The following is a 25,033-nucleotide window of genomic DNA, read 5'->3' as shown; positions in this document are numbered from 1 at the left end:
GGAACCTTTGTCCCTTCGGATGCTGCTGAACTACAACTGCCATCAGGCCCAGCAAGCATGGCCAGCAGCCACGGATGATGGGAGTGGTAGTTCAGCAACATCTGGAGGGAGAGAGGCTCCCCACACCTGCTCTGCAGAAACAGCCCATTTGCTTTCGGCCCAGTGTTGACTGCCTTTATTGGCAATCACTCTCCAATGTCTTTGTCAAGGCGTTTACTAGAAGAAAACCAAGAAACATGAACAGAGAAATGGCCTGCTTACTAACGACATCCAGACATAAAAACATAGGAAGCTGCCTTATACCGATTCAGACCACTGGCTCACCAAGCTCAGTATTGTCAACACGGACTGGCAGCAGCCCCCCAAGGCTTTCAGCAAGAGACATTCCCGGCCTTATCTGGAGATGTCAGGGATTGAACCTGGGGCCTTCTGCATGCAAAGCAGATGCTCTGCCACTGAGCCACAGCCGCAGGCTCTCCTCACCCCACAAATTCAGCATCTCTCCCCTTCCCCAAATTTTTAGCCTGGGGCTACTGCCACCGGGTCAAACTGCCCCCAGCTTCCAAATATACACTAATCAGATGGAGCGACAAGAATGGGCCAAGGAGGCAAGGGTTTGAATCCTTGGCCAGCTGCGAAGCTCACAGGTGGTCTTGGGCCAAGTGTCATCTCTCAGCCTAGCTCACCTTACAGGGTTGTTTTGGGGGGCAAAATATAATAACATCTGAGATAAGGAACCTGGGGTGCCCTGGATGTAGTGGACTACACCTCCCATCAGGCCCAGCCAACATGACTAAAAGATCAGGGATGATGGGAGTTGTAGTCCAACAGCACCCAGAGAGCTACAGGTGTTTCCCACTCTTGGAAAATGTCTATCAGGCTAGGTGGTTAAACATGAGGCTGCTTTGGCACTGCATCCCCTCCAAAGGAAAACCCAACACAGGGTGACATAAGCCATGCTCAGAGTGGACCCTGTGAAGTTAATAAGCATGGCTGGCTTAGTGCTGTTAATTTGAGCGTGAGTGGAACTTAGCTGGATACAACCCACGCACTGGGAAACACACCTGAGGATTTGCAAAGAGACAGGGAGCAGCCCTTTTAGGACTCACTAGGTAACATTTTTGCAAAACCAAGTCTCACTGCTATCGGCATTCCAATCTTGTCCCAGCTGTTGCAGCGATTACATGACTCGCTTCTTACGACACTGGGGGGTGGAGACTCAGAAGACTTCTTCCCTACTTCCCCGCCTCTCCTCCCCCCCCCCCAGTCAGCTCCAGTAGAACCAGTTCTTTCACGCAGCAGTTTTGTAAATGGGGCCCAGGCTTTGCTACCCATCACATCCTTCCACAAGAGCAAAGGGGGGGGGAGGCATGCTGCATGTGCCAGGAGGCGGCTGTTTCTACCTGTCTTGCCCCACCCTTGAGCCCAGAGAGTCTTCCTCTATCAGGAAGCTTTTAATGTTTGTTGTCTTATAACAGGCTTCCTCAAACTCAACCCTCCAGATGTTTTGAAACTACTGTTCCCATCATCCCTGACCACTGGTCCTGCTAGCTAGGGACCATGGGAGTTGTAGGCCAAAAACACCTGGAGGGCAGAGTTTGAGGAAGCCTGTCTTATAATATTTTTTATATGTGTTGGTAGCTGCCCAGAGTGTCTGGGGCAACTCAGCCAGGTGGGCGGGGTACATTATTATAACATATATTATTATATCCAGATGGAACATCATCATCATCATCATTATTATTATTATTATTATTATTACAGTGGTACCTCGGGTTACAAACGCTTCGGGTTACAGACTTCACTAACCCGGAAGTAGTACCTCGTGTTAAGAACTTTACCTCAGGATGAGAACAGAAATCGTGCTTCGGTGGCGTGACAGCAGCCGGAGGCCCCAATAGCTAAAGTGGTACCTCAGGTTAAGAATGGTTTCAGGTTAAGAACAGACCTCCGGAACGAATTAAGTACGTAACCAGAGGTACCACTGTATTCCTAAAGGAGCTGCTTCCAGACAAACTTGGAAGAAGTATTTTTAGGCTGAGGCTATTTGGTGGGGAGGTACTGAAACGTTCGACAACCGAGGCTCATTGAGAAAATGGAGAAACACGCCTCGTAAGACATTCGACTTCCAAGGCACATTCAAAAACAGAAGCTATTACTTCTGGGTTTTTAGCATTCAAAAACCAAAGCATTCAGCTTCCAAGATGCTCAAAAACTGAGGTTCCACTGTATTTGTTCACCAGTGTCATCAGCTTTGGGGCTGCTTTTGGACATGAAATTACTGGATATTTCTATGACCCATTGGTGAAATCTTGGGTTAATGAATTAAAAAATGCTGGAGGATATGGAAAAATAGGTCTTTTTTTGGTATTTTTTTGGGACAGCAAGTTCAGTAATAATGTCCAACCTTTTGCTGCCTTTAACCTGCTATAAGAGTATTTCTTTAAGCTCCTTATATTTGGTTTACTAATAAAAATTTTAAAATAAATTGCAGGGGAAGTTCTTCTGACTGTAAATAGCTTTAACTGATTTTAACACTGTATTTTTTACACTGTAAGCCACCCTTGGGCCTTGTGAAGAAGGGTGGATAAGCATCTTTTATTATCATCATCAATAATAATAATAATAATAATTTTTCCTGGCATATCAGTGAGCTTTATGCTCATTTCATTTTTGATGTGTATTAAATGAACTGTTAATTGTTGGTTTTTAGTGTGTTTTTAAAAATAATTTATTCTATTTAATTAATATAGTGTACGAGTATCGAAACATTACATGTGAAAAACATGCCTTAAAATTTACAATAGAATTTGCTTTTAGGAAAAAATGCATATAAATTTATGTAGCCTGAATACCTAGTAATAAAAAGAATGGATAATGCGAATGGTGTCTGGCTCATTATTATTCTTCATTAAAACTTGCTCTCCCCAAGATGGGAAATATCATAAATACATGTGCCACGAAATTCCCAATTCTCGCTTTTACAAAATATTCTGATGACTTTTCAGAATCTCTCTCTCCTTTAAACATGGCTGTTAACACTTAATTGCTCCTATATCTTCTTAAAACATATCCATTTGCAGGGTTTCTGGTTATTTTTCCATGACTTTGCATCTACATTCTGGTCAATGTTGCAATACATAGCACTATGTCCCCGTCACCCCCACTGCCCTTAGTGTTATGATGTTGTCATGTCATTATGCTTTTGTATTCTATATCATTATTGCGTTTGGACGGTTCGTTTTTCCACGCAGACTGCTTTGAGCATTGATCTATTTGTGGGAAATGCAGCATACAAATGAATCGATGCGGCCTATGGCAAGAGCTCCTGACTCACCTGTAGCTGAGCTGAAGGCAGGTTGACATCGGCCACCATTTCTGTGCAGGGATGTTCCACCTGGAGCCGGGGGTTCAGTTCCAAGAAGTAGAAGCTGCCGTCCTGGCTGTAAAGGTATTCCACTGTGCCAGCACTCACATAACCCACCATCTTGGCAAGTTTCACCGCACACTTTAAAAAGGGAGAGAGAGAGACGGGAAAAGGATCAAATGGAAATGCCAAATCTCTGCATCTGTTTGAGGGAGTAGGCCAATACGAACCTGCTAGGCTGTCAAGATCACATGCATAAGTCCTATTCATCCGTGCAAACCATTAAAAAAAATTATTTGCACAATTTGAGAGCCAGAGAGGAGATTTGTTTACTTCTAAGGGACATTGGCCTTTATGAAGGAAACACTCCCTGGACTTGAACCCACACGGAAAGCTCCAGAGAGCAGTTTCCTAACTGCTCAGCCACAACAGCCACTGCCAATTTGTTCATTAGTCAAGATAATGTAGAACACAGCAAACTGCCTTCTATGGAGTCAGACCTTTGGTCTATGTAGCTCAGTACTGTCAGCACTGACTGGCAGTGTCTGTCTAGGGTTTCAGACAGGGAAATTTCCCTGGCCCTATTTGGAGATGCTGGGGACTGAACCTGGGACCTTCTGCATGCAAAGCCGCGGGCTCTCTTCCTATCTTCGTGAGGCTTATCCAGTCATAAAAATAACCAGCTGGCGCTAGGACAAGCCATAGGGGACGTGAAAGAGATGTGTAGAATTATGCATGGTTGAAGAAAATGGCCTTTCCTGACCTCATAATACTAGAACTCAGGGGCAACTAATGAAGCTGAATGTTGGAAGATTCAAAACAGAGAAATGGAAAGACTTGGTTACACGTTGCATAGTTAAAACTCTGCAATTCGCTCCCACAAGACGTGGTGGTGGCCACAAATTCAACCTGCTTTCAAGGGGGATTTGACAAATCCATAAAGGATAAGGCAGCAGTTACAAGTTATGATGTCACCTCCAGAGCCAGAGGCAATCTACCTCGAAGTACTCGATGTTGGGGAATAGGAATGGGGAGAGTGCTGTTGCACCCCTGTCCAGCTTGCAGGCTTCCCAGAAGCCCAATGCCAGAAGCAGGATGCTGGACCAGTTAGGGTCTTTGGTCTGACCCTGCAAGGCTCTCCTAAAATGTCCTTTTGTTTTTATAACAGCTGTTTTGCCATTGGACAAGCAGCTCTCTCGCCAGAAAAAGCCAGGCACCTCTGAAGCGCACTCACCTGTTCCATGTGTTCAAAGACGGCCAACGTGGCAATCGAAGCGGGAGCCTCCTCGATGATTTTCTGGTGCCGACGCTGGACTGAACAGTCGCGGCCGAAAAGGGAGATGGCATTGCCGTACTGGTCTGCGAGGATCTGGACTTCCAGGTGGCGGGACTGTTTGGCAAGGCGCATCACAAAGATGGGGGATCCCGGCACCTCAGCTTGTACCTGACAATAAAAAGCACAGCATCAGGTGAGATGAAACACAAAACACATCTCTCTTAGGATGGGCGGTTATGTTTATACTCAGTACTGCAAGGGCAACTGAGATTTGGATTTATTTTTTTTGAAAGCATATTATTCAGTTGGTCTCTAAGGTGCTACTAGGGATGCGGGTGGTGCTGTGGGTTAAACCACAGAGCCTAGGACTTGCTGATCAGAAGGTTGGCGGTTCGAATCCCCGCGACGGAGTGAGCTCCCGTTGCTCGGTCCCTGCTCCTGCCAACCTAGCAGTTCGAAAGCACGTCAAAGTGCAAGTAGATAAATAGGTACTGCTCCGGCAGGAAGGTAAACGGCGTTTCCGTGCGCTGCTCTGGTTCTCCAGAAGTGGCTTAGTCATGCTGGCCACATGACCCGGAAAGTGTATGCCGGCTCCCTCAGCCAGTAGAGTGAGATGAGCGCCGCAACCCCAGAGTCAGTCACAACTGGACCTAATGGTCAGGGGTCCCTTTACCTTTACCTTAATCATCTTGGTCCCTACAACCAGCAGGTGAGGCCTTGTTCATGGTGCTTCCACTGGTGGCAGCCCAGTTGGCACTAAGCCATGGCAAGGTCTTTCCAGATGTGGTTCTGCACTTGGCAAATGCCCTCCCTGGCACAAATGGCTCCATCATTTTTTACTTTCAGGAGGAATTTGGAAACATTCTTCCTCACCCAGGGGAGGCCCAGCAAGATGGGAAGGGTATAAATAATAATAATAATAATAATAATAATAATAATAATAATAATAATAATAATAATAATAATTATTATTATTATTATTATTATTATTATTATTATTATTATTATTATTATTATTATTATTATTTGGTGGCTGCAGAATACTGTTCCTGTCAACGTCAAGATCACTGAATGGTAGCATCATTTTTATTGTAAATGCTTTTTGATTTTTTTTAATAGTAATTTTTTTTTGAAGGTTTTGATCCATTTTAGAATGCTTTTGCTTCTTTTTTCTTTTTAAAGTGTACAGCTGCCTGCTGTGTCCTGGGCTCTTTGGGGAGTAAGGAAAGGATATAAATTTAATAAAATAATATAAACAAATAAGACAGCAGCATTTGGAACTCAAATGCGCATCTTTAAGCAATTTTTCCAACTTTGTGCACTCCCAATGTTTTGGAATACAACACCCAGGAGGCCCAAGAGGTTCTCCCAGACCCATCTAAGAACACCAGGGATTGAACCTGGCGCTTCGGCAAGCAAAGGAGATGCTCTACCCACTGGGCTTCTACCCCTTCCCCAAAGAAAATCTTAAAACCCAGTATTGAGGAAGAAAACAGTATTGAGGAAGATGCCTTCAGCATCACGTGCAGCTCTCCCAGACCTGCCCGTGAGTCACACGGAACAGAAGGAAATTGTGCAAAAACAATGCGAAAACTGCAATGGTGGAACAAAAACTTCAACTAAAACAGGCAAAGTATTTGTGCAAGGGCAGAGCACCTAGATGTTTCCTCCATGGAAGAAATCAGCAACCACATCATCAGGGCACAGAGGCAGAAGCGGCAAACAGAGCTGTACCTGTCTGAAGAGATTGGGAAAGTCATCTGCATTGTTCACTTTCCGGATTCCTTTTCCTCCCCCTCCTTCGGAAGCTTTGATCATGACAGGATAGCCAACTTCTTCCGCTGCCTGAGCACAAGGAAAGCGAGAGAGAGAGAATTCACCTGAGCAAACTTGGTAGGTGACCTCCAGGCGTCAAAGCTTCATCCTTTAAACCAGGGGTCGGCAATACAGCGAGCTCTAAATGGTGTTTGACTCCAGCTCCCATCAGCCCCAGCCAGCATGGCCAGCGGTCAGGGACGATGGGGGTTGCAGTCCAGTAACTTCTGGAGGGCAGCACAATGACTATTCCTGCTTTAGAAGGTAGGTGTAAGGAGCAAGCCTTTTTTGAAAAGCAGATTTTCCAACAGCAAATATTCCCCTTCAGACATCCCACACTAATTTTTAAGAAATGAAGCTGAATTGAATACAAAGCGTGCTTTGCTCCTTGTCTCAGTCGTGGTTTCACCCCAAGAGCCAGTAACAACAATGAATTTATGAACATGCCTTTTAAAATACCGTGCTTTAAGGGTATTTACAAGGCTGCAATGAAGCATTACTGCCCGAAGGTCTTTAATAGGGTGCAGGCAGTTTATTTTAAGTATAGATACTGAGTGTATTCTATCCTTATATAATTTGTGTGTATGCTTTTGCTGACACTGTCTGTCATTTAAGTGATATATGCCTAAAGTGCCTAATTGTCCCCCATTTTTCAAAACTGGATTTTTTATTTTATTTATCATTTCTTTATTTATACTCTGCCTTTTATCCTAAAAGGAATCAAGGCAGCTTACAGACAAAAACAAGAAGCGTGAAAGCCTAGAGAAAAAAATCACTGAAAAACAAAACTAAACATTGATAGAATAAAAACTATATCCGTACTGTATATAAAATCTGTTTAAAACATACAGATAATTACAATGAAAACAGCACAGCACCAGACCATTCATTAAAAGCAGTCGGTTCCCAAAAGCCTGTTCAAACAAGAAGGTGCTCACCTGCCAGAGGAAGGACAAGGAGGGAGCAAACCTAGCTTTCTCCAGGGAGGGAGTTCCAAAGTCTGGGAGCAGCCACCAAAAAGGGACTCTCACATGACCCCACCATGACCCTTGCCCCATCTCAAAACCCAGGCAGGTTTATTCAAAGGAATACGGTCTTTCAGATAGTTTGGACCCAAGCCATCTTATCAGCTTTCAATCTGCACAGAAAAAACTCTACATCTGTGTACAAGATTGCACACTAACCATTTTTTAAGGAGAGTTCATCACCCGCACCTCCTTTCAGATCAGTGTTGCTGAAACATTTTTAGAAAACCTCTCTTAGAACATAAGAGCCCTGCTAAATTAGAGGCAAAAGTGGGCAGAGGAATGAAGGTAAATTATTTACCTTTGTACAGTGGGCTAGTTTCTACGCTCACACACCCTTCTCTATGCTCCATCCAGGCAAGGGGGAGACGTCATCAGATTTCAAGGACAAATTCAAGCCAGGCAAAAGCACTTGTGGCCTGAAGCAGGGCCGGTGAGGGTTCTGAGAGCCAAATAGCAAGGCTTGGAGGGCCAAATTCGGCCCTTGGGTCTGAGGTTCCCCTCCTGGCATATGCATAAAAACCAACAGGCTGCAGAGCCACTGGCTCAAGGTCTATTAAGTGGGCATCCCAACCTACCCGCAGCCCATCATCCACGTCTGTCACGCAGCCCTTTTCATACAGCTCCTGGGGAACGTTCAAGATGCGCTTCTGAGAGTCCGACTCTTGCCAGTCCACCTTGAGGCCTGAAAGGCAAAGCAATGTTTGAATGGCCTCAAAGAAATTCAGGCCCATCTAGAAAGCTTCCTTCCCAAACAGCTTCCTACACTCCAGCTGAGCTTTGTTTTACAAAAGAACGTTAGAGGAATTAAAATTGAGAAGTGGGGACGCTCCTTCCTCAGGCTATTCCAGCCAATCCCAGTTCATTTAGGCATGGTGATGTCACATCAGCACACAGCCAATCAGATCCGGCTATGTGATGACACGACAAAGCCAAACCAGAGTGAGGGTGATGGTTCTTTCTTCTGCATAAAATGCCCATTTGGGGGTCACCCAACCATTATATTCGCTTTTCCAATGAAATCTGGTTAGGAGTCACACAGAGCCCTGAAAAGCGCACAGAGCTAAATGAGGAAGTGGGAAAGTGTGTCATTTCTTCCAATTTCCTCTTTCAGATCTATGTACTTTTCAATGGAGCGAAAGTTAACCACTCTTACTCCCCGCATGGATAAGGGGGTAGCGGGGAGGAGGGGTCAGAGGCTTCATGAGCACCTGGGAAAGACCTCAAGCATGCCACTGCTCCCATGAGCACTTCGTTGGCAACCCCTGGCATATATTATCACAATAATGCTTCCTAATAACCCTGTAAGACAGAACGGTATTATTAAACCCATACTGTAGACAGGATTGCTGAGGCAAAGAGATAGCTCACCTATAGCTACATTGTGAATTTATGACTAAAGCTAGATTTGAACTGGTCACTATTCAATTCACAGCTCTTTCTCATATCCATTGTTTCACACTATCTCTCAGGATTGTTGTTGCTGTTTCAACTTATATAGGTAAAGGGACCCCTGATCATTAGGTCCAGTCGTGGCCGACTCTGGGGTTGCGGCGCTCATCTTGCTTTATTGGCCGAGGGAGCCGGCGTACAGCTTCCGGGTCATGTGGCCAGCATGACTAAGCCGCCTCTGGTGAACCAGAGTAGCGCATGGAAACGCCGTTTACCTTCCTGCCGGAGCGGTACCTATTTGGCCAGTTACATTTTGTGCTTTCAAACTGCTAGGTGGGCAGGAGCGGGGACTGAGCAACGGGAGCTCACCCTGTTGCGGGGATTCGAACTGCAAGCCCTAGGCTCTAGCCCACAGCGCAACCCACGTCCCCTGTTTCAGCTTATAGACAGCTGCAAACAAGGGGCCTCACACACTTCTTACCACAGCCGCTCCAAGGAAGGGTAGGGATGCCCGCAGTCTGGGCCACAATCGAGGAGGCAATTTTATCTCCTAGTGCCCACATAGCTTGGCTTGGGGGCCCTGCAAAAGAAATATTGGGGGGGGGGGAGTCCACAAGGAAGATCAAATCAAAACCAAGTGAAAGAGATTCAGCAAGAAAACGGCAAAACATTGAAAGCTGACTTTCTGCCATCAAAAAAGGAACGCCTCCTTTAACCTTGGCAGCAGCCAGATTTCACCAGACAGGAGCACATATGTAAGAGCAACCAGCAACTTAACTATGGGCAGTTGTTTTGCACATCATGCTAAGCCAAACCATAGCTTAGCACAAGCATAGGAGTTCCTGGATTGGGTCCCCTGCTCCTCCTGATACTGCACTGCCAGGGAACCTGTTTTCAGCCCGAGGGCCAAATTCCCAACCTGACAACCTTCTGGGGGCCACATGCCACTGGCGAGTGGGGCCAGAGGCAAAAGCAGGAGGAGCAACAAATGTGGATTTTACCATCATACAATAAGCAACATTATTTCTCATGTTATGATATTTTAGAGCTTACAGGGGATTTTAGGATCATGGTGGTAGCAGGCGACTGTGGGAGATGTATGTTTTTGTTCTGGGTTGTTTTTTTTTACTGTGCTTCTCTGCTAATTGAAAATAAAAATATTACACTTTAAAAAACCACCACTGACTGATGGTGCTGGAGGCCCAGTATAGACATGTAACTCCTGTAGAGGCTTTGACTCCCCTGCCCCTCAACACTGTAAGGCTCTCTTACCCATGAAGGCAATTCCATTTTTGTGGAGAAGCTCTGGTAGTTTGGGGTTCTCTGAGGCGTGGCCCCAACCAGCCCAGACTGCCTACGGAGGAAATAAAAAGCAGGTTAAGCTTTGTTCACATCAGGGTGGCTAACCTCTTTTGGAGCAGAGGGCCACATGGAGCCACAATCAATATTTTGGGGGCCACATGTCAAAATGAAGTGCGATCCATATTTAAATAAGGCCTATGAGGAGAACTGCAGTTCTCAAGGCTGCATTTCAAACAGTTTTCCACTCAGGTCTTCTACGGTATTTCCAACCTTTTAGAAAAATAATTCATTATTAAATTCACTTTTTTTAAAAAAGGAACAATTTTTGAAAAGGATTTTGGGGTCGAAAATCCTTTGCGCATCACAGAATCACGGCAGAAAGAAATTTTAAAAGAAGAAGAAGAGTTTGGATTTTATATCCTGCTTTATCACTACCCGAAGGAGTCTCAAAGCGGCTAACATTCTCCTTTCCCTTCCTCCCCCACAACAAACACTCTGTGAGGTGAGTGAGGCTGAGAGCCTTCAAGAAGTGTGACTAGCCCAAGGTCACCCAGCAGCTGCAGGTGGAGGAGCGGGGAAGCGAACCCGGTTCACCAGATTACGAATCTACTGCTCTTAACCACTACACCACACTGGCTAAAGACATGGCAGTTTTGCACATTGCATGGTGACAAACACATATTTTCCACTCCATGTACACACCAAAGGGATTCCTGGGGGACATGCACCTGTCTAGCACACGTGCAAGAGGAGCTCATGCACAAATGGGTACAAATGTACATGTAACACACTGTGCATGCATGTATTAAAGTGCAACAAGTAGGACTTGCAACAAGATGCTGCAGGTGTGGAAAATGTCTGCTCAGGGCCCAAACCAACCAGACAGACAACCATGCCCCCTTCTAGTCGACCACCACCCCAGGTTGTATTTCCACCCCTCCAGTGGTGAGTCAACATTCCACAACCACTGAGCATGCTCCGTTCTCACTGGGCCGCACAGGGATATTCTTCCTAAATATTTTTGGCACTTCTGCCGCTGCAACCCCCCAATCCTGCCCCTAAGTGTTTCTCCCAGCCCTGCCAGACTTTAGTACCTGAGCAGCTCAGCCAATGGCAGCCTAAGACCCAGGGCCTCCCAAACTTCTCTGTGAGATCAGGGAAACCAAGCCAATCTCTGCCACAGGCTTCACACAGACACATCTCTCATAGCACATCAATACATCAGGAGTAGCCAACATGGTGCCCTTGGTTTGTTGTTGGACTCCAACGCCCATCACCCCCTAGGCAGCATGGTCAAGGGTGATCAGAGCTGTACACAGCAATTTCTGGAAGACACTACCTTGGCTGTTCCCCGTATCCTTTCCCCCCCCAAATTTCCCAGTTTCCATCTCTCTCACCTGCACAGGAATCCGCTTTGCAATATCCAAAATCAGTTCCACATTTGCATAGTTGTTGTTGTTTGGGCCTCCGGGCACCGGGACATAGTGATCAGCCATCTTAATGTACTCTGCAAACATTAAGGGACAAAAGATTTAATTTGCATGCCCACCTACCAAGTGTTAACATATTCTATGTTAAACACAGCTTCTAAAAAAAACACAAAAAACCCTCAGCAAAAAAGACTTAATAGCATAAAATCCTTAGGTTTCAGAACAGATCGAGAACTGCTCCAGAAAATTTGGGGCACAACCATGATGTGTCAGAAAGGGAAACATCTGTTTTAGGTGACTCTTGTAAAAACTGGAACCCTTTCATTACTGAAAGACCTGTGCAGGCAAAGGAAGTTTACTCAACATTGGGATGTCAGGTGATTGTCAGGGGGGCGACCACACCCAACTATCAAATCTGGTCTGCAAACGATGGGGAGGACAATGATCTGGTCCTCTGGAGATATTCACTTCCCTACCTCTGGTTTACTCAGTAGGCAGGTCCAAAGTTTTATTCCCTCAGACACAGAAACACTCAACACTCAGCACATGAGTCATGATTCCTAGCTCCTATCTACATTTCTCAGGTAACCGTAGATACTACGTTATCTCCAGGTCCTGTGGTCATGGACTGGCTGGATGCAGAGGAATGGTGGGAGACATCGGCTGGGGAACCCCCAAGGGAAGAAGGCACAGAGCCAGGGGATTGGTGGTGGGACGGCGATGAGTGGTCAGAGGGAGAAGAGGGAGAACTGGGAGGAGGAGGTGTTGGAAGCTGAGGAGGTAACAGGGTTTACTGAGCAAAAAGAGGCAGTGGCAGAGAGCAGTCCAGAATCAGAGGCAGAAGCGGAGGCTGGAGAGGAGGAGAGCCAAGAGGCAGACTGCTGAAGAAGCCAGGGGGTCTCCCCCTCCTGCTGTGACCAGTTCCCCTCCTCTTTGGTCTCCCGGAACCCAAAGAGATATGAAGATAAGCAAGATGAAGGAGCCCTAGATTGCTTGGGAAGGAAGGAGACTTAGAGAGCTGTAGGAAGGCCCTTCAGTCCTCACAACTGACTCATTGGGGAAAGAGCTACCAGGAAGAGTTGTTGTGCTCACTAGGCCCGAGCTGTTTCGTGTCTTTGAATAAAGCATTAACTTCACAGGCACCTTGTGAGTAATTGCTGGCCTGCTCCTGACACCTGCCCTATCATTAGACTAAATAAGGTGGCCACCTCAGGCAGCAGATTCTGGGTGGCATAAAAGGGTGGCAAGTGGTTAATCATTTTGTTCATTACTCCTGTGGATAATTACAACTGAATTAGCTCCCAATTAGTTTCCAGGCACAATTCAAAGCGCTGGTTTATAACTATAAAGCCTTGTGCGGCTCAGAGCCCCAATACCTCAAGAATTGCCTCTTGCCACATGAATCAACCTGGACCTTTCTCTATGTGCCCCCACTAGGAGGATGGAGAGGGTGGTGATAGGCCTTCTCAGCGGTGGCTTCTGATTTGTAGAATGCACTCCCCAAGGAGGCACTCCGGCCTCCATCACTGTCTGTTTCAAGGGCCCAAACAAAAACAGTTTTATTCACATGGGCCTATCTTTCAGTGAGGTGGGCTTGAGCTGGATCTGTTTTTACTGTTTATTTTTAAACTTCTAATGTTTGTTTTTCTTTTAAATTGGGCTGAGTTCACCATTTTGGAAAGAAGTGACTGATACATATAATAATTAATAAATTGCTTAATTCATTGTTGTTAATTATTTACTGCCGGTTGGATTTGAGAAGGGAGGCTGCTCCCCACAACCGCCCATCCCCACTGCCAATAATATGGGATTGACCTTTTTTCTCTATTCTAAACTCTGCTGTCGCCATTCCACTTGGCACTGAAGTCAAGCTCCTCTCAAGAGCTCAAGCACTTCCCCAAAGCATACGGAAGGCCTAAAAACTTCAAAGTGCACAGAATTCAGACTGAAGATGGAAATGCAAACAGAAAGGCTTGAAGTGAGAAAGCTGAGCTTCCCAAAGAGCTGAAATGACTTTTTCACAGGCTAAGAAACAACCAGGCCAAGAGATGGTCTGAAAAATGGGTTTGCCTTCAAAGTCTATATATATATATATAGACTTTGAAGGCAAACCCATTTTTCAGACCATCTCTTGGCCTGAATATATATGCTTTTTTAAAATTTTTGAGTATACAGCTGTAAAAAGCCAATAGGCTGTACAAATAAAGGGGGGGGGGACAACTCAGAACTGTAACCATGACTGAGTGAAGTATAGACAATGTTTTCACCATCATCTTCAGCACTGATAAATAAATATGGAGTGACAGGTCAGAATTTACATCATAATGAAATCAGATCAAAAGTGATGAAAAAGGCTGAATTGGTTGGAGAAGGGGACAGTCTGAAACATGTCTAAGGTAGGCAACAGGAGAATCCGGCATAGGGAAGCAAGTGCCCCCTCCATAGTGATGCGTCAGTCATTGGAGGTTTGTACAATACACTATTGTTGGTTATAAATGTCATAAATGGAAACCACCACATGTCAAAATGATCTCATTTACCAAACCTCGGACAACTCTGCAGTGGTGAGTCAGATGTGCCTTTCTTAAAATTATTCGGCCACACACAACTTGGGGCAGCAAAAGTCACCAGAGCCATTAAAACAATTGGATCAAGAAGTTCAAGGAAGTGCTTGTATAAACAGGTGTGTTTTCAAGAGCCAGCAGAACGCCAAGACCAACAAGGCCTCTCGCATTTCAGCTGACACCTTTAGCATGCTAGCAACCTGTGTGCCCAAGAGACTTCTCCTAGCTTTCTCCCTGTGGTGCTAGATTTCAGCTGGCAGGGAGATTGAATATTCCTCTATGTTAAAGGCAGACAACTGAAAATAGAAATGCACTCCTATATTCAGCTTATAAGCCCACACACCAGTTAAAAACAAGCACTCCTTGCTCCTTAGATGAATCGGCCAGATGGTATGATCCCAAACTTTTTTAATTCATAGGTTTCAGTATAAAACATACCGTAATCACTGGAGAAGATATCAAACTAACTAACATGCAAGATATCCCAATCTGGTTCCAGCACAAGCATCTGAATAAGCATATCTGCAGAAATCATTCAGAAGCCATAGGGTAGCATAACTGCATGTGCCTATTCCTGACCTCCAAAAAACTAAGCACGGGGGCAGGGGCAGATATTCCTGACTGTTCTGTAACCTTTCTGTGCATCACCTGAATGGAGCTATTAGAGTGCTAGTGGTCCCTGGACCACAGTTTGAGAAACTCAGCCTGTTGCTTCTGCTCATTTGCTTAATCTCACTGTTAGTGAAGGTGACAGCAACACTGAATTTGACTGTCAACTTTCAAATAGTGCCACTTTGGAGCAAGACAAGTCCTAGGGTTAAAAGCCTCCCCTGGCAGTAATCACTCAACAGCAATCACTTTAAAAATTGTTACAGAGTTAGGGTTAACTTTCTATAGTTGCAACAAGCGTAAGAGGGAAATGGGGGGTGGGGGTAGGGAGAGGGGTGAAAATAGGCTTCCAATGTTCACCTGCGTTGGCTTTCAAGTCTTCAGGCGTCACCATGACAACAAACCGGATGGCTCGCTCGTTCCGAAACATCTCGTAGGACCAGCGCCTGATGGACCGCATACATTTCACCGCCGCAATTCCGTTGTTGGCAATAAGGACCTAGACAAAACAGAATGGAAGCCTTTGAAAACAGTCGTTCTTAAACTTGTTGAACTCCTCCTCCCCCTCCTAAAAATAAGAAAACAAAAAACATCCCCTTTCTTCACCTCTGATCACCACCCCATCCAGCCGCCAAACAGGTTCTTCAGAGGAAGTGGGCCAGAGAGGACATTTTGAGGCTTCCACCTAAAACCAACCAGGCTGGGAAAGAACGTCTGTGACTGCAGAAGTTTCCACACACCTCCTGCCTCTCCGGTTAGCTCAGCAGATTTCGGATAGCCCTGACTCTCTGCAGCCAGGATATCCCATCCTGCCCTGGACCTTCAAAACATAGGCAGCTCCCTTACTACAGGCTGGCCAATGGGTACATCAATCCTAGGGTGCTCTATCTAACAGAGGCTCTCCAATGTCCACTGCCCAGCCTCAAGAGAACACAGGCAAACAAGGTCCTGAGACTTTCCCTGCTCAACCCAGGGAAGGAGTGGGCAGGATTTTGCATGTGGGACTTGTGGTGTGCCCCTGTTCATACATGATTTGAGCCCTCCAGTTACCACAGTCTCACCCACTTAGCTTATCAGGCCCCCACTCAGCTTTATCAGGGCCCCAGAGAAATCCATACATGGTTTGGGCATTTGCATAAGAACATAAGAAGAGCCCTGCTGCATCAGGCCCAACACCCATCAAGTCCAGCATCTCACAGTGGCCAGACAGACACCTACAGGAAGCAGGTCCCAAGTGCCACAACACCTCTTCCCATCCACAATTCCCAGGAACTGGTACTCAGAGCCACACTGCCTCCAGCCGTGGAAGGAAAGCATAGCCACTGGAAGCCTTATCCTCCAAGAACTTGCCTAAACCTCCAGCAAACACCTGAACACATTGGGTTGCGTGCCTCTGAATTCCTAGTTTCTGAGAAGTAGACTTTTCTTATTTTGAGAGAGAGAGAGAGAGAAAGAAAACTGCAACTCACCTTCTCAATGACTTTGTTCCCCCCAAAGCGAGTGACAAACTCTGCGGGTGACGCAACGGTGAAATCCCTCTGCACGTCCACCTTCTTTCTATCCCGGCCTTGCTTCATGAGGTGGAGACCAGACATACTTGGCCTGAGAGGAAGAAAGGAAGAGAGTGGTGTAAGAGCTGCTAGACTTAACTTCCAATGGAGGCTCGTCCAGCATCGCACATGGGGAACTGCCCCACCAACCCCCAGTTTGCTTTCGGCCCAACACTGCAGTCTGCCTTCAAACATACAACCAATCTGGGAGCGACTCTGCTTGCCATGGGCTCTGGCTCCACCTACTGTTGGCCTCCCTGCCTGCCGCCCTACCAGTCCCAAAGGGAACCACCGCTTGCTTGCTTCAATTCTACAAGGAACCAGAAACCTCAAGCAGTCCTCAACATTTCAAGGATGTCTGCAGTGCCGTTTTTGCCGTTTCCCCATAAAAATACCTTGAAAACAGCATTTTTGTGATTTTGCCCCAAAACAACTTCGCTCCCCCCCCAAAAAAAAACACCTCAACAATTATTCTGTCCAGATTTTCACTGTCTGAAATATGGCAACCCTACCTTAAGCCAAGTTAGATCATTGGTCCATATAAGTTCAATGCCATCCACACCAGTGTTCTTCTATTTATTTATTTAGTTAGTTAGTTAGTTAGTTAGTTTGTCTGAAGATCACAGAGCAGTTTACAGAATAAAAATACAAAATGAGAACACAAAATACATAACCAAAATAAGAGCCAGCCCCACCTCCCCCACATTTGAAAGGCCATAGATTGTTCAATCAGGTTATAGAGGTACATTTTCGAGAGTATTCCACATAAGGGGAGCCACTGCAGAAAAGGCCACCCTCTGGGCTTCTTGTGGAGGAAACACACGAAGAAGGGCCTCAGATGATAATCACAGGGTCAGGGCTGGTTCATATGGGGACTGGTGGTCCTTGAAATATTGTCTCAGCCAACCAACTCCCTTCATCCCTAGTCAATTTAGCCAGCGATCATGGGTGATGGGAGTTGTAGGCCCTTTCTGTGCTATACATTTAAAGCATGATAATATCACTTTAAACAGTCACAGCCTCCCCCAAGGAATCCTGGGAACTATAGTTTGGTAAGGGTGCTGAGAGCTGTTAGGAGACCTCTATCCCCCTCATGGAGGTACGATTCCCAGAGTGGCGTAACAACCAATCCCTTTTCCTAGGGAAGTCTGGGAATCTGTTTACGCAGAAGTAAGTCCTGCTAATTTGTAAGAACATGTAGGGTCTCAGCCTCAGTGTCAAATCAAAAGGCATTCAGGAATGCCAGCCAGCCTTTTCTTTCAAAGCATGGTGGGCAGATATATCTCCCTGCAGAGCATAAAAATCCAAAACAAAAAACTGCTGAATTGGTTTCTTGGACACCAAACCAAAAAGTCCTGCAGAAATCTAAACCCTGCCTGTCTCCTCCTTTTTTAAAATAAAAAATAGCTTCTCAGAGCAATTTGCTGCCTGCAGTGTCAAATCTCAGCTTCCTTCAGCCAAAAGATGTCAATTCCCCACCCCCCCCAAAACCCAACAACGCTCAGCCAAAGAAAAACCTTATAATTAAAAATTAAGCTGATTTATACCAGTTCACAACTGACTGAAATGAACCTTAATCCCCCACCACCACCACACACAAATCACCTCTCTAAATTAAGGTTAATAAACAACACCCCTCCAAAGTGTGAGTAATTTTAAAAAAAATTAAAACCCCTTCAAAGTAGGATTATCAACCTCCCTCCACCTCCACCACCCACCTTTGAAGCATATGATATCTCATTGCCTGACTGTCGTCGGCTGCTTCTTCCATGCTGGCTCAGGAATTATTATTTTTTTTAAGCAAAAGGGGTTCCCTGGTTTAGATCTTGAACCGGACGGCACTCTGACAGAGAAGGCTACTCTCCTTCCTCTGAAGCTGCAGCTTTTTCAGAAAGATCCCTCCCTGCATCACCCTCCTTTAAAAAAAATAAAAATTGAGCAAAGCTGCATTTTACTGGCTGCTTCGCATTTTTAACCTTTGTCCTTCTGCTTTTTCCTCTACATGCACAGCTCATCCACGCTCCTTCCCAGCGGTGGGCATTGTGTGTACAGGGGAGAGCATTCACTGATTTGCCAGGGAAAGAGAGAGAGAGAGAAACAGCTGATTAGGGACTGGAGGAGGGGAGAGAGGGGAAAGATATCAAGGTTATGTAATGGGGCTTATGCAGGGACGGGCAGAGAGGCTGGACAAGCCCTGTGACCATGGCAAGACCTGGAGACTCCTCCAGGAGAAAGGATTGTATAGCGCTCCTCAAAACCTTCCTTCATAACTTGGTAACGGACACAAAAAGAGTCTCCGGGGAAGACAAAAGAAGATTCATAGCAGCAGAAAGTTTAATGGATTGGAAGGACCCACTTTAAGCTCTGGCAGCCCATACAAACAAACAAACAAACAAACAAAAAACCTGCCACCATAAAGCTGGGCATCTTCAAAAGGTGCTGAAAGAATTAATAATATTAACAAGAATATGTAATATGCCATTGCTATAACAAGCAGAAGGCGCCAGGGTCAATCCCCGGCATCTGCAGGTAGGGCTGAGAGTGGCCTCTACATGAAAGCCTGGGATTAAAGGTAAAGGTAAAGGGACCCCTGACCATTAGGTCCAGTCGTGACCGACTCTGGGGTTGCGGCGCTCATCTCGCTTTACTGGCCGAGGGAGCCGGCATACAGCTTCCGGGTCATGTGGCCAGCATGACTAAGCCGCTTCTGGCGAACCAGAGCAGCGCACGGAAATGCCGTTTACCTTCCCGCCGGAGCGGTACCTATTTATCTACTTGTACTTTCACATGCTTTCAAACTGCTAGGTGGGCAGGAGCAGGGACCGAGCAATGAGAGCTCACCCCGTCGCGGGGATTCGAACCGCCAACATTATGATTGGCAAATCCTAGGCTCTGTGGTTTAACCCACAGCGCCACCAAGCCTGGGATTACCCTGCACCAATTAAGTAGAGATATACTAGGGATTGAATCTAGGGTCTTCTGCATGCAAAGCAGATGTTCTGCCACTGCATTACGGCCTTTGTGCAAGCCATCTTAGGAAGAATTCGTACAGGCCGCAAACATTTTCCAAATGTCCAGCTGACGCGCGGTCATTGATGCGTGGGCCGTTTTGAACCCAGAAGAAGGCAGAACAGGGGAGGGGAGTAAGAAGGCGGGGCGGGTGGGCTTATGCGCACTCCGCTGTCACTAGCGGGGGCCAGGAACTAAACCCCCACATAAAATGGTTTCTGCCTGTATTTTTATTATTAGTGTTCATTCCTTCCTCTCTCCCTCTCTGAGGATTTTTATTTTGTTTCCCCTTTCTGGTTGTGAGCCTAAGAAGCTGCTTTATAAAGATACCTACTCTGGCTGGCAGCAGTCCTTCAGGGTCTCAGGCAGAGGATTCCCTCCCATCACCCACTATCTGATCCAGGACTAAATCTGGGCCCTTCTCCTGACACATAGGAACACAGCAATCCGCCTGATACAGAATCAGACTAATGGTTCATCTAGCTCAATACTACACTAACTGCTAGTGACTCTCCAGGGTCCTAGACCAGAGTCCACCCTCAATATGCCCTTCTCCAGATCAGAACTAGGCACAGAAGCAGCTATCATACAATGAGTCAGACCCACTAGTCCATTTAGCTCAGCATCGTCTAAACCATGGGTAGGCAAACTAAGGCCCGGAGGCCGAATCAGGCCCAATCGCCTTCTAAATCCAGCCCGCGGATGGTCTGGGAATCAGCGTGTTTTACATGAGTATAATGGTCCTTTTATTTAAAATACATCTCTGGGTTGTTTGTGGGGCCTGCCTGGTGTTTTTACATGAGTAGAATGTGTGCTTTTATTTAAAATGCATCTCTGGGTTATGCGTGGGGCATAGGAATTCGTTCACACACACCCCCAATATAGTCTGGCCCCCCACATGGTCTGAGGGACAGTGGACCAGCCCCCTGATAAAAAGTTTGCTGACCCCTGGTCTAAACTGACAAGCAGCGGCTTTCCAGTTTTCAGGCAAGGGACATTTCCAGCCCCACCTGAAGATGCCGGAACCTCTCCCATCCGCTCTGTAGATGCATTTTAAATCAGTTGTGGTGTCTTAAGGACAAATGCAATTCAGCTGCTGGCACCCTTCCTAGGGAAACAGCACAGCAAAACACCAGTTAAATAATAATAATAATAATAATAATAATAATAATAATAATAATAATAATAACAACAACAACAACAACAACAACAACAACAACGCCCCATCAACATACCCAGAGCATGTGCTGAAGAAAATGTTGGGCAAGAAAACCAAAGGCCTTAGTGCCACACACAAGATTCAGAAACTGCAAAACACACAGCTACACAAGGATCACAAGGAGATGTCAGCCGTAAGCACCCCTCATCCCTTTCTGATCTCTAAATGGCACAGGAAGGCTGTCTGTTCTAGAGACATACCTGACACACATCACAGAGAGGAGCCCCCGTCAATCTCAGCACGACGGCATGATGCTGGATGCTCTCAATGATGTAGCAATTTTTTATAGAACTCAGCAGTGCACTGCCAAGCTTATTTGCAATGCCAACTACAGGATGCGCCACACAGAAACCAACAACAGGATTCTGCCACATAGAAGACATTTTCAAACAACAACCCACCACCCTTCAGTCCAGGTTTTGCATTTCCCCCATCTAAGCAAAGGATGTCATGTCAACTTCAGCATCCTGCAAATCGAAAGAGAATCTGCACATTTAAAAATACCAACCCTGGAGCAAAAAGAGAAAATTAAGAAATACCAGCCCTCTCCTACGGAAGTGCTTAGGAAACAAGTGCTTAGGAAAACAATGGGACCCTTCAAACTACCCTTTTTGTTGCGCATTCATTATGATCTGTGCTCGTGATGGTATCAGGGTGGATAATGCAATCTTGCCTTAAATACTGTTTGCGACTGCAAAGGTTTCCCGGCAGACATATCACTGCATATCCCATAACTTCTTACTGAAACTTTTCAAATGTTCCAGGGCTGTTGCCTTGTCCCAAAACACCCGGAGAGCACCAGGTTAGAGAAAGCTGACCTTGTACAGAGATCAGAGTTGTGAAGCTTTTTTCAGCCCAAGGGCCCCATTCCCTCTGGGGAAATTTCCCAAGGGCCACATGCCAGCGGTGGGTGGGACCAGGGGGAAAAGTCAGTGAGTTTGTGGACCACTTTTGACACACACATACACCCCTCACAGTCCTCCATCCAGGCAAGCAAGAGTTCCAAGGACACATTCCAGACAGGCAAAAACACTCAAGAGTGTGCAAGGGCCAGACAAAGAGGCCTGAAGGGCAACATTAGGGGCTCCGATACAGAGGATATAACACTGTCAAAAAAAGGGAATGGGGAAAGACAAGCTCTATCAACGCTATGGAAAATTACGAGAAGGGGGTTAAGGGGAAACCTTGTCCAGGTTACCTGAAATTGCAACACCTAAAGGGCTGAGAAATGCCTGGCAGTGGATGGGATGGGTGGCTGTGTTTGGCTTGGCAGGGCACGAGCTAAGCAGCACTGCACTTAGGGGAGAGGGCTTTGCCACCACTAAAAGCCAAAAGCAAACAAATTGAGAAAGAGGTGTTCAAGGCTGCATCCTGACTGCGCACAAAAAAAGTGCTTTCCGTTCCACGTTTTGGGCATGCCAGAGCCAAACCCCCTCATAACTTTCTGCCACTCAGCAGAACCAACTCTCCACTTGGAGAAGATCAGAAAGATGACACCGAGAAGCCTGAGAGTGGATGGGCTCGTGCAAAAGATCAGGCCTTGCTTCCGGGAATATCACTTGGGCATCAGTTGGCTAAAAGATGATGGGCAAAATGGGCCATTAGCCTGATGAAGCAGCCAGGCTCTTCTTGAGTTCTTAGGTGGAAACAGAGTTAAACACCAGAGCAGCACATAAAATCATCCATGGCAGCAATTGGGGGGGGGGTGGAATCGAAAGCAACGCCACAAGTGAAATACAAATATTCCTATAAGCCAAAAGAGAGGGAGTCGTCACCTGGGCCTCAGTCAAAGAAGGCTCTAAGAATTATTAGTTTGACTTACGAGTTGTTTACTACCAAAAAAACAGAGTCTATTACCATAAGTCCAAACTCACAATATACCATATTTTTTCGTGTATACCACGAACCCTATTTGGGGGTACTCAAATTTATGAAAATGGGGAAAGATGACCCTGTGTATAAGTTGACCCCCCGTTTTTTAAGATTATTTCACAGTAAAAAAACCTAGTCTTATACACAGAAAAGTACGGTAAACCTAGGAACAATAAATTGTAATATAAACTATTACCGTACATTATCTGGCAGATGACCAGCTCTCCATCCCTCCTTTAAGGATTAACAATTGCAGTAAGACAGAAGAGCGTGAAAAGAGAAAGGTTTGAATGCTTTTTGTACCTCATATGATTAGGCAAGCTGTCTTGGACACTGGAAGGACCGAGGTCAGAAAGGGAGTCTGAGCTGACGGAGACGGGAGACAAGGACTGCTCTTTGTCCTCCAACAAGTCGATTTTCACCAAGGAGCTCGTCTCATCCTCAGAGTTATCCTCCGACACGGAGCCAATGATGAAGCGAGAGTGCACACTCAGCTCCAGGGGCTTGTCCTCCGGCAAGGGATCGCCCATCGTGCCTCCAAAGTAGGTTTGCACCACTAGGAGTGAAGGGGGAAGAAAAACAATCTGAGCTTTTTGCAGATTTAGCTCGACACCAGCCATGGCAAAAACTGGGAGAGCCTTTAAAAGGAGCCAATCATCAGCCACTTATGTTATTCTAGAAGCACTTGGAACTGTATCCCCCCCCCCAATTCCCCAGCTGCCCCTACAAAAGTGGAATTCTGCAATATATACAAATCATTATACAGTGGTACCTTGGGTTACATACGCTTCAGGTTACAGAAACTTCAGGTTACAGACCCTGCTAACCCAGAAATAGTGCTTCAGGTTAAGAACTTTGCTTCAGGATGAGAACAGAAATCGTGCTCCAGCGGCACGGCAGCAGCAGGAGGCCCCATTAGCTAAAGTGGTGCTTCAGGTTAAGAACAGTTTCAAGTTAAGTATGGACCTCCCGAACGAATTAAGTACTTAACCCGAAGTACCACTGTATTCAGTCATTTTGCAGGATTTATAATTTTATTGGGCTTTTAACAGGTAACCACTCATAAACTAAGGACAGTGTTTCCAAGGTTACGATAAAAACATCTTAATGACATAAAATATAAAACTACCATTGTTGCCCGGTCTAATTGCTCTGTTCCTTTTCAGAGCATTCCATTGACACAGCAGAGAGTTTCACAGATACTGTCTCACTGGACTCAAATATCCAGTCATTTTGATATTAAGAGTTCCACAAAGCTTGCCTATCTTGCTGGTGTTGTGTCCAGGGTTTCTGCTCCTTCATTTATATACTTAAATACAGTCAAACCAAGTCAATACAGAAGCGCCATTCCAGAATACATTACACAACAATTCAACTAACTGTTACACAGATTCTGCAAAATTAAAATTAAAAAACCTGCCTGATCTATACAACTTGTGGAAGTCCTCTTTATATACATGGAAGAGGGATCAAGGTTGCTTTCTCCTGCTCCAGAGGCTAGGACTCAAACCAATGGAGTCAAGTTAAAAGAAAGGAGATTCAGACTAAACATCAGGAAGAGCTCTTTGATGGGAAGAGTTGTTTTGACAGTGGAATGGACTCTTTTGGGAGCTGATGGAATCTTCTTCATTGGAGATTTTAAAGCAGAGGTTGGATGGCCATCTGTCATGAATGATTTAGTTGAGATTCCTACATTGCAGGGGGTTGGACTAGGTCAGGGGTCTGCAACCTTTAAGACAAAAAGAGCCACTTGGACCCGTTTCCGAAGAAAACAACAACTGGGAGCCGCAAAACCGGGAAGGTGACATCGGGACGGTGCGTGACTAACGCACACACCGCCCCCATGTGACGTCACAGCCAGTACAGCGCCCGCCACAGTGGGGAGTGTCGGGGCACACAATGCGCCTCCTCCCCTCGCTAGTATCCGCCCCGGAGCCACGGCAAAGGTGTAAAAGAGCCACATGCGGCTCCGGAGCCGCAGGTTGCAGACCCCTGGACTAGGTGAGCCTCAGGATCCCTTCAACTCTACAATTCTATGGTTACACACACACACACACACACACACACACACACACACACACATATTACAGAATTTGTGATGTCCTAGGTACAGAATTTTGGTCATCTTGGTTTTTTAAAAACCAGGGTTGTACAACGCAGTCCTGACAAAGTGCATCCATAATTAAAAAAATAATAACAACAATAATAATTTTCTTATTTGTACCCCGCACATTTGACTGAGTTGCCCCAGCCACTCTTGGCGACTTCCGACAGATATAAAAACATTACATATTATAAAGCTTCCCTATACAAGTAACAGCAGCAAATAAAAGCTGGCGCTGACCTCTTGTGATCCTTGTTATTTGGTTCGTTATCCACTGCCAGAAGGAACTGAAAAGGAAGAGACACACAGAGAGAGGACAGGAAAATTAGAAGCAGCGGGAAGTCAGTCTGGAAGAACAGGAATGCACGGTGAAATCAAGAGCCGTTGCCAAAACAAAAAGCAACTGCAAAAATTAGGCTAAGATCACAAATGTCTCCATAGGAATTGACAGCTTGGGGGGAGGGCATCTGCTTTGCAGACAAAAGGTCCCAGGTTCAAT

At 45.9% G+C, this 25,033-nt stretch overlaps 1 protein-coding gene across 7 annotated transcripts in view; it reads right to left on the bottom strand.

Annotated features, from left to right (window-relative positions):
* ACACA (acetyl-CoA carboxylase alpha) overlaps positions 1 to 25,033 on the bottom strand; it is a 204,061-nt gene that overhangs the window by 157,543 nt on the left and 21,485 nt on the right. For 5 of the 7 annotated variants that reach the window (XM_081172826.1, XM_081172824.1, XM_081172825.1 and 2 more), the window contains exons 2-12: positions 24,775 to 24,821; positions 22,734 to 22,986; positions 16,250 to 16,382; positions 15,141 to 15,279; positions 11,575 to 11,684; positions 10,148 to 10,229; positions 9,357 to 9,455; positions 8,062 to 8,168; positions 6,378 to 6,488; positions 4,602 to 4,811; positions 3,338 to 3,508 (exon numbers count right to left, since the gene is read on the bottom strand). In XM_081172826.1, coding sequence (XP_081028952.1) covers positions 3,338 to 3,508; positions 4,602 to 4,811; positions 6,378 to 6,488; positions 8,062 to 8,168; positions 9,357 to 9,455; positions 10,148 to 10,229; positions 11,575 to 11,684; positions 15,141 to 15,279; positions 16,250 to 16,382; positions 22,734 to 22,960 — 1,389 coding nt within the window. In that variant the 5' untranslated portion in view covers positions 22,961 to 22,986; positions 24,775 to 24,821. Of the gene's footprint in view, positions 1 to 3,337; positions 3,509 to 4,601; positions 4,812 to 6,377; positions 6,489 to 8,061; positions 8,169 to 9,356; positions 9,456 to 10,147; positions 10,230 to 11,574; positions 11,685 to 15,140; positions 15,280 to 16,249; positions 16,383 to 18,048; positions 18,201 to 22,733; positions 22,987 to 24,774; positions 24,822 to 25,033 lie in introns of those variants that run through there. The other 2 variants (XM_081172827.1, XM_081172828.1) reach the window with 2 other exon arrangements.

This window comes from Podarcis bocagei (genome assembly GCF_964188305.1).
Source record: "Podarcis bocagei genome assembly, chromosome: 15".
Lineage (NCBI taxonomy): Eukaryota > Metazoa > Chordata > Lepidosauria > Squamata > Lacertidae > Podarcis > Podarcis bocagei.
This window is presented reverse-complemented; position numbering and strand designations above follow the sequence as displayed.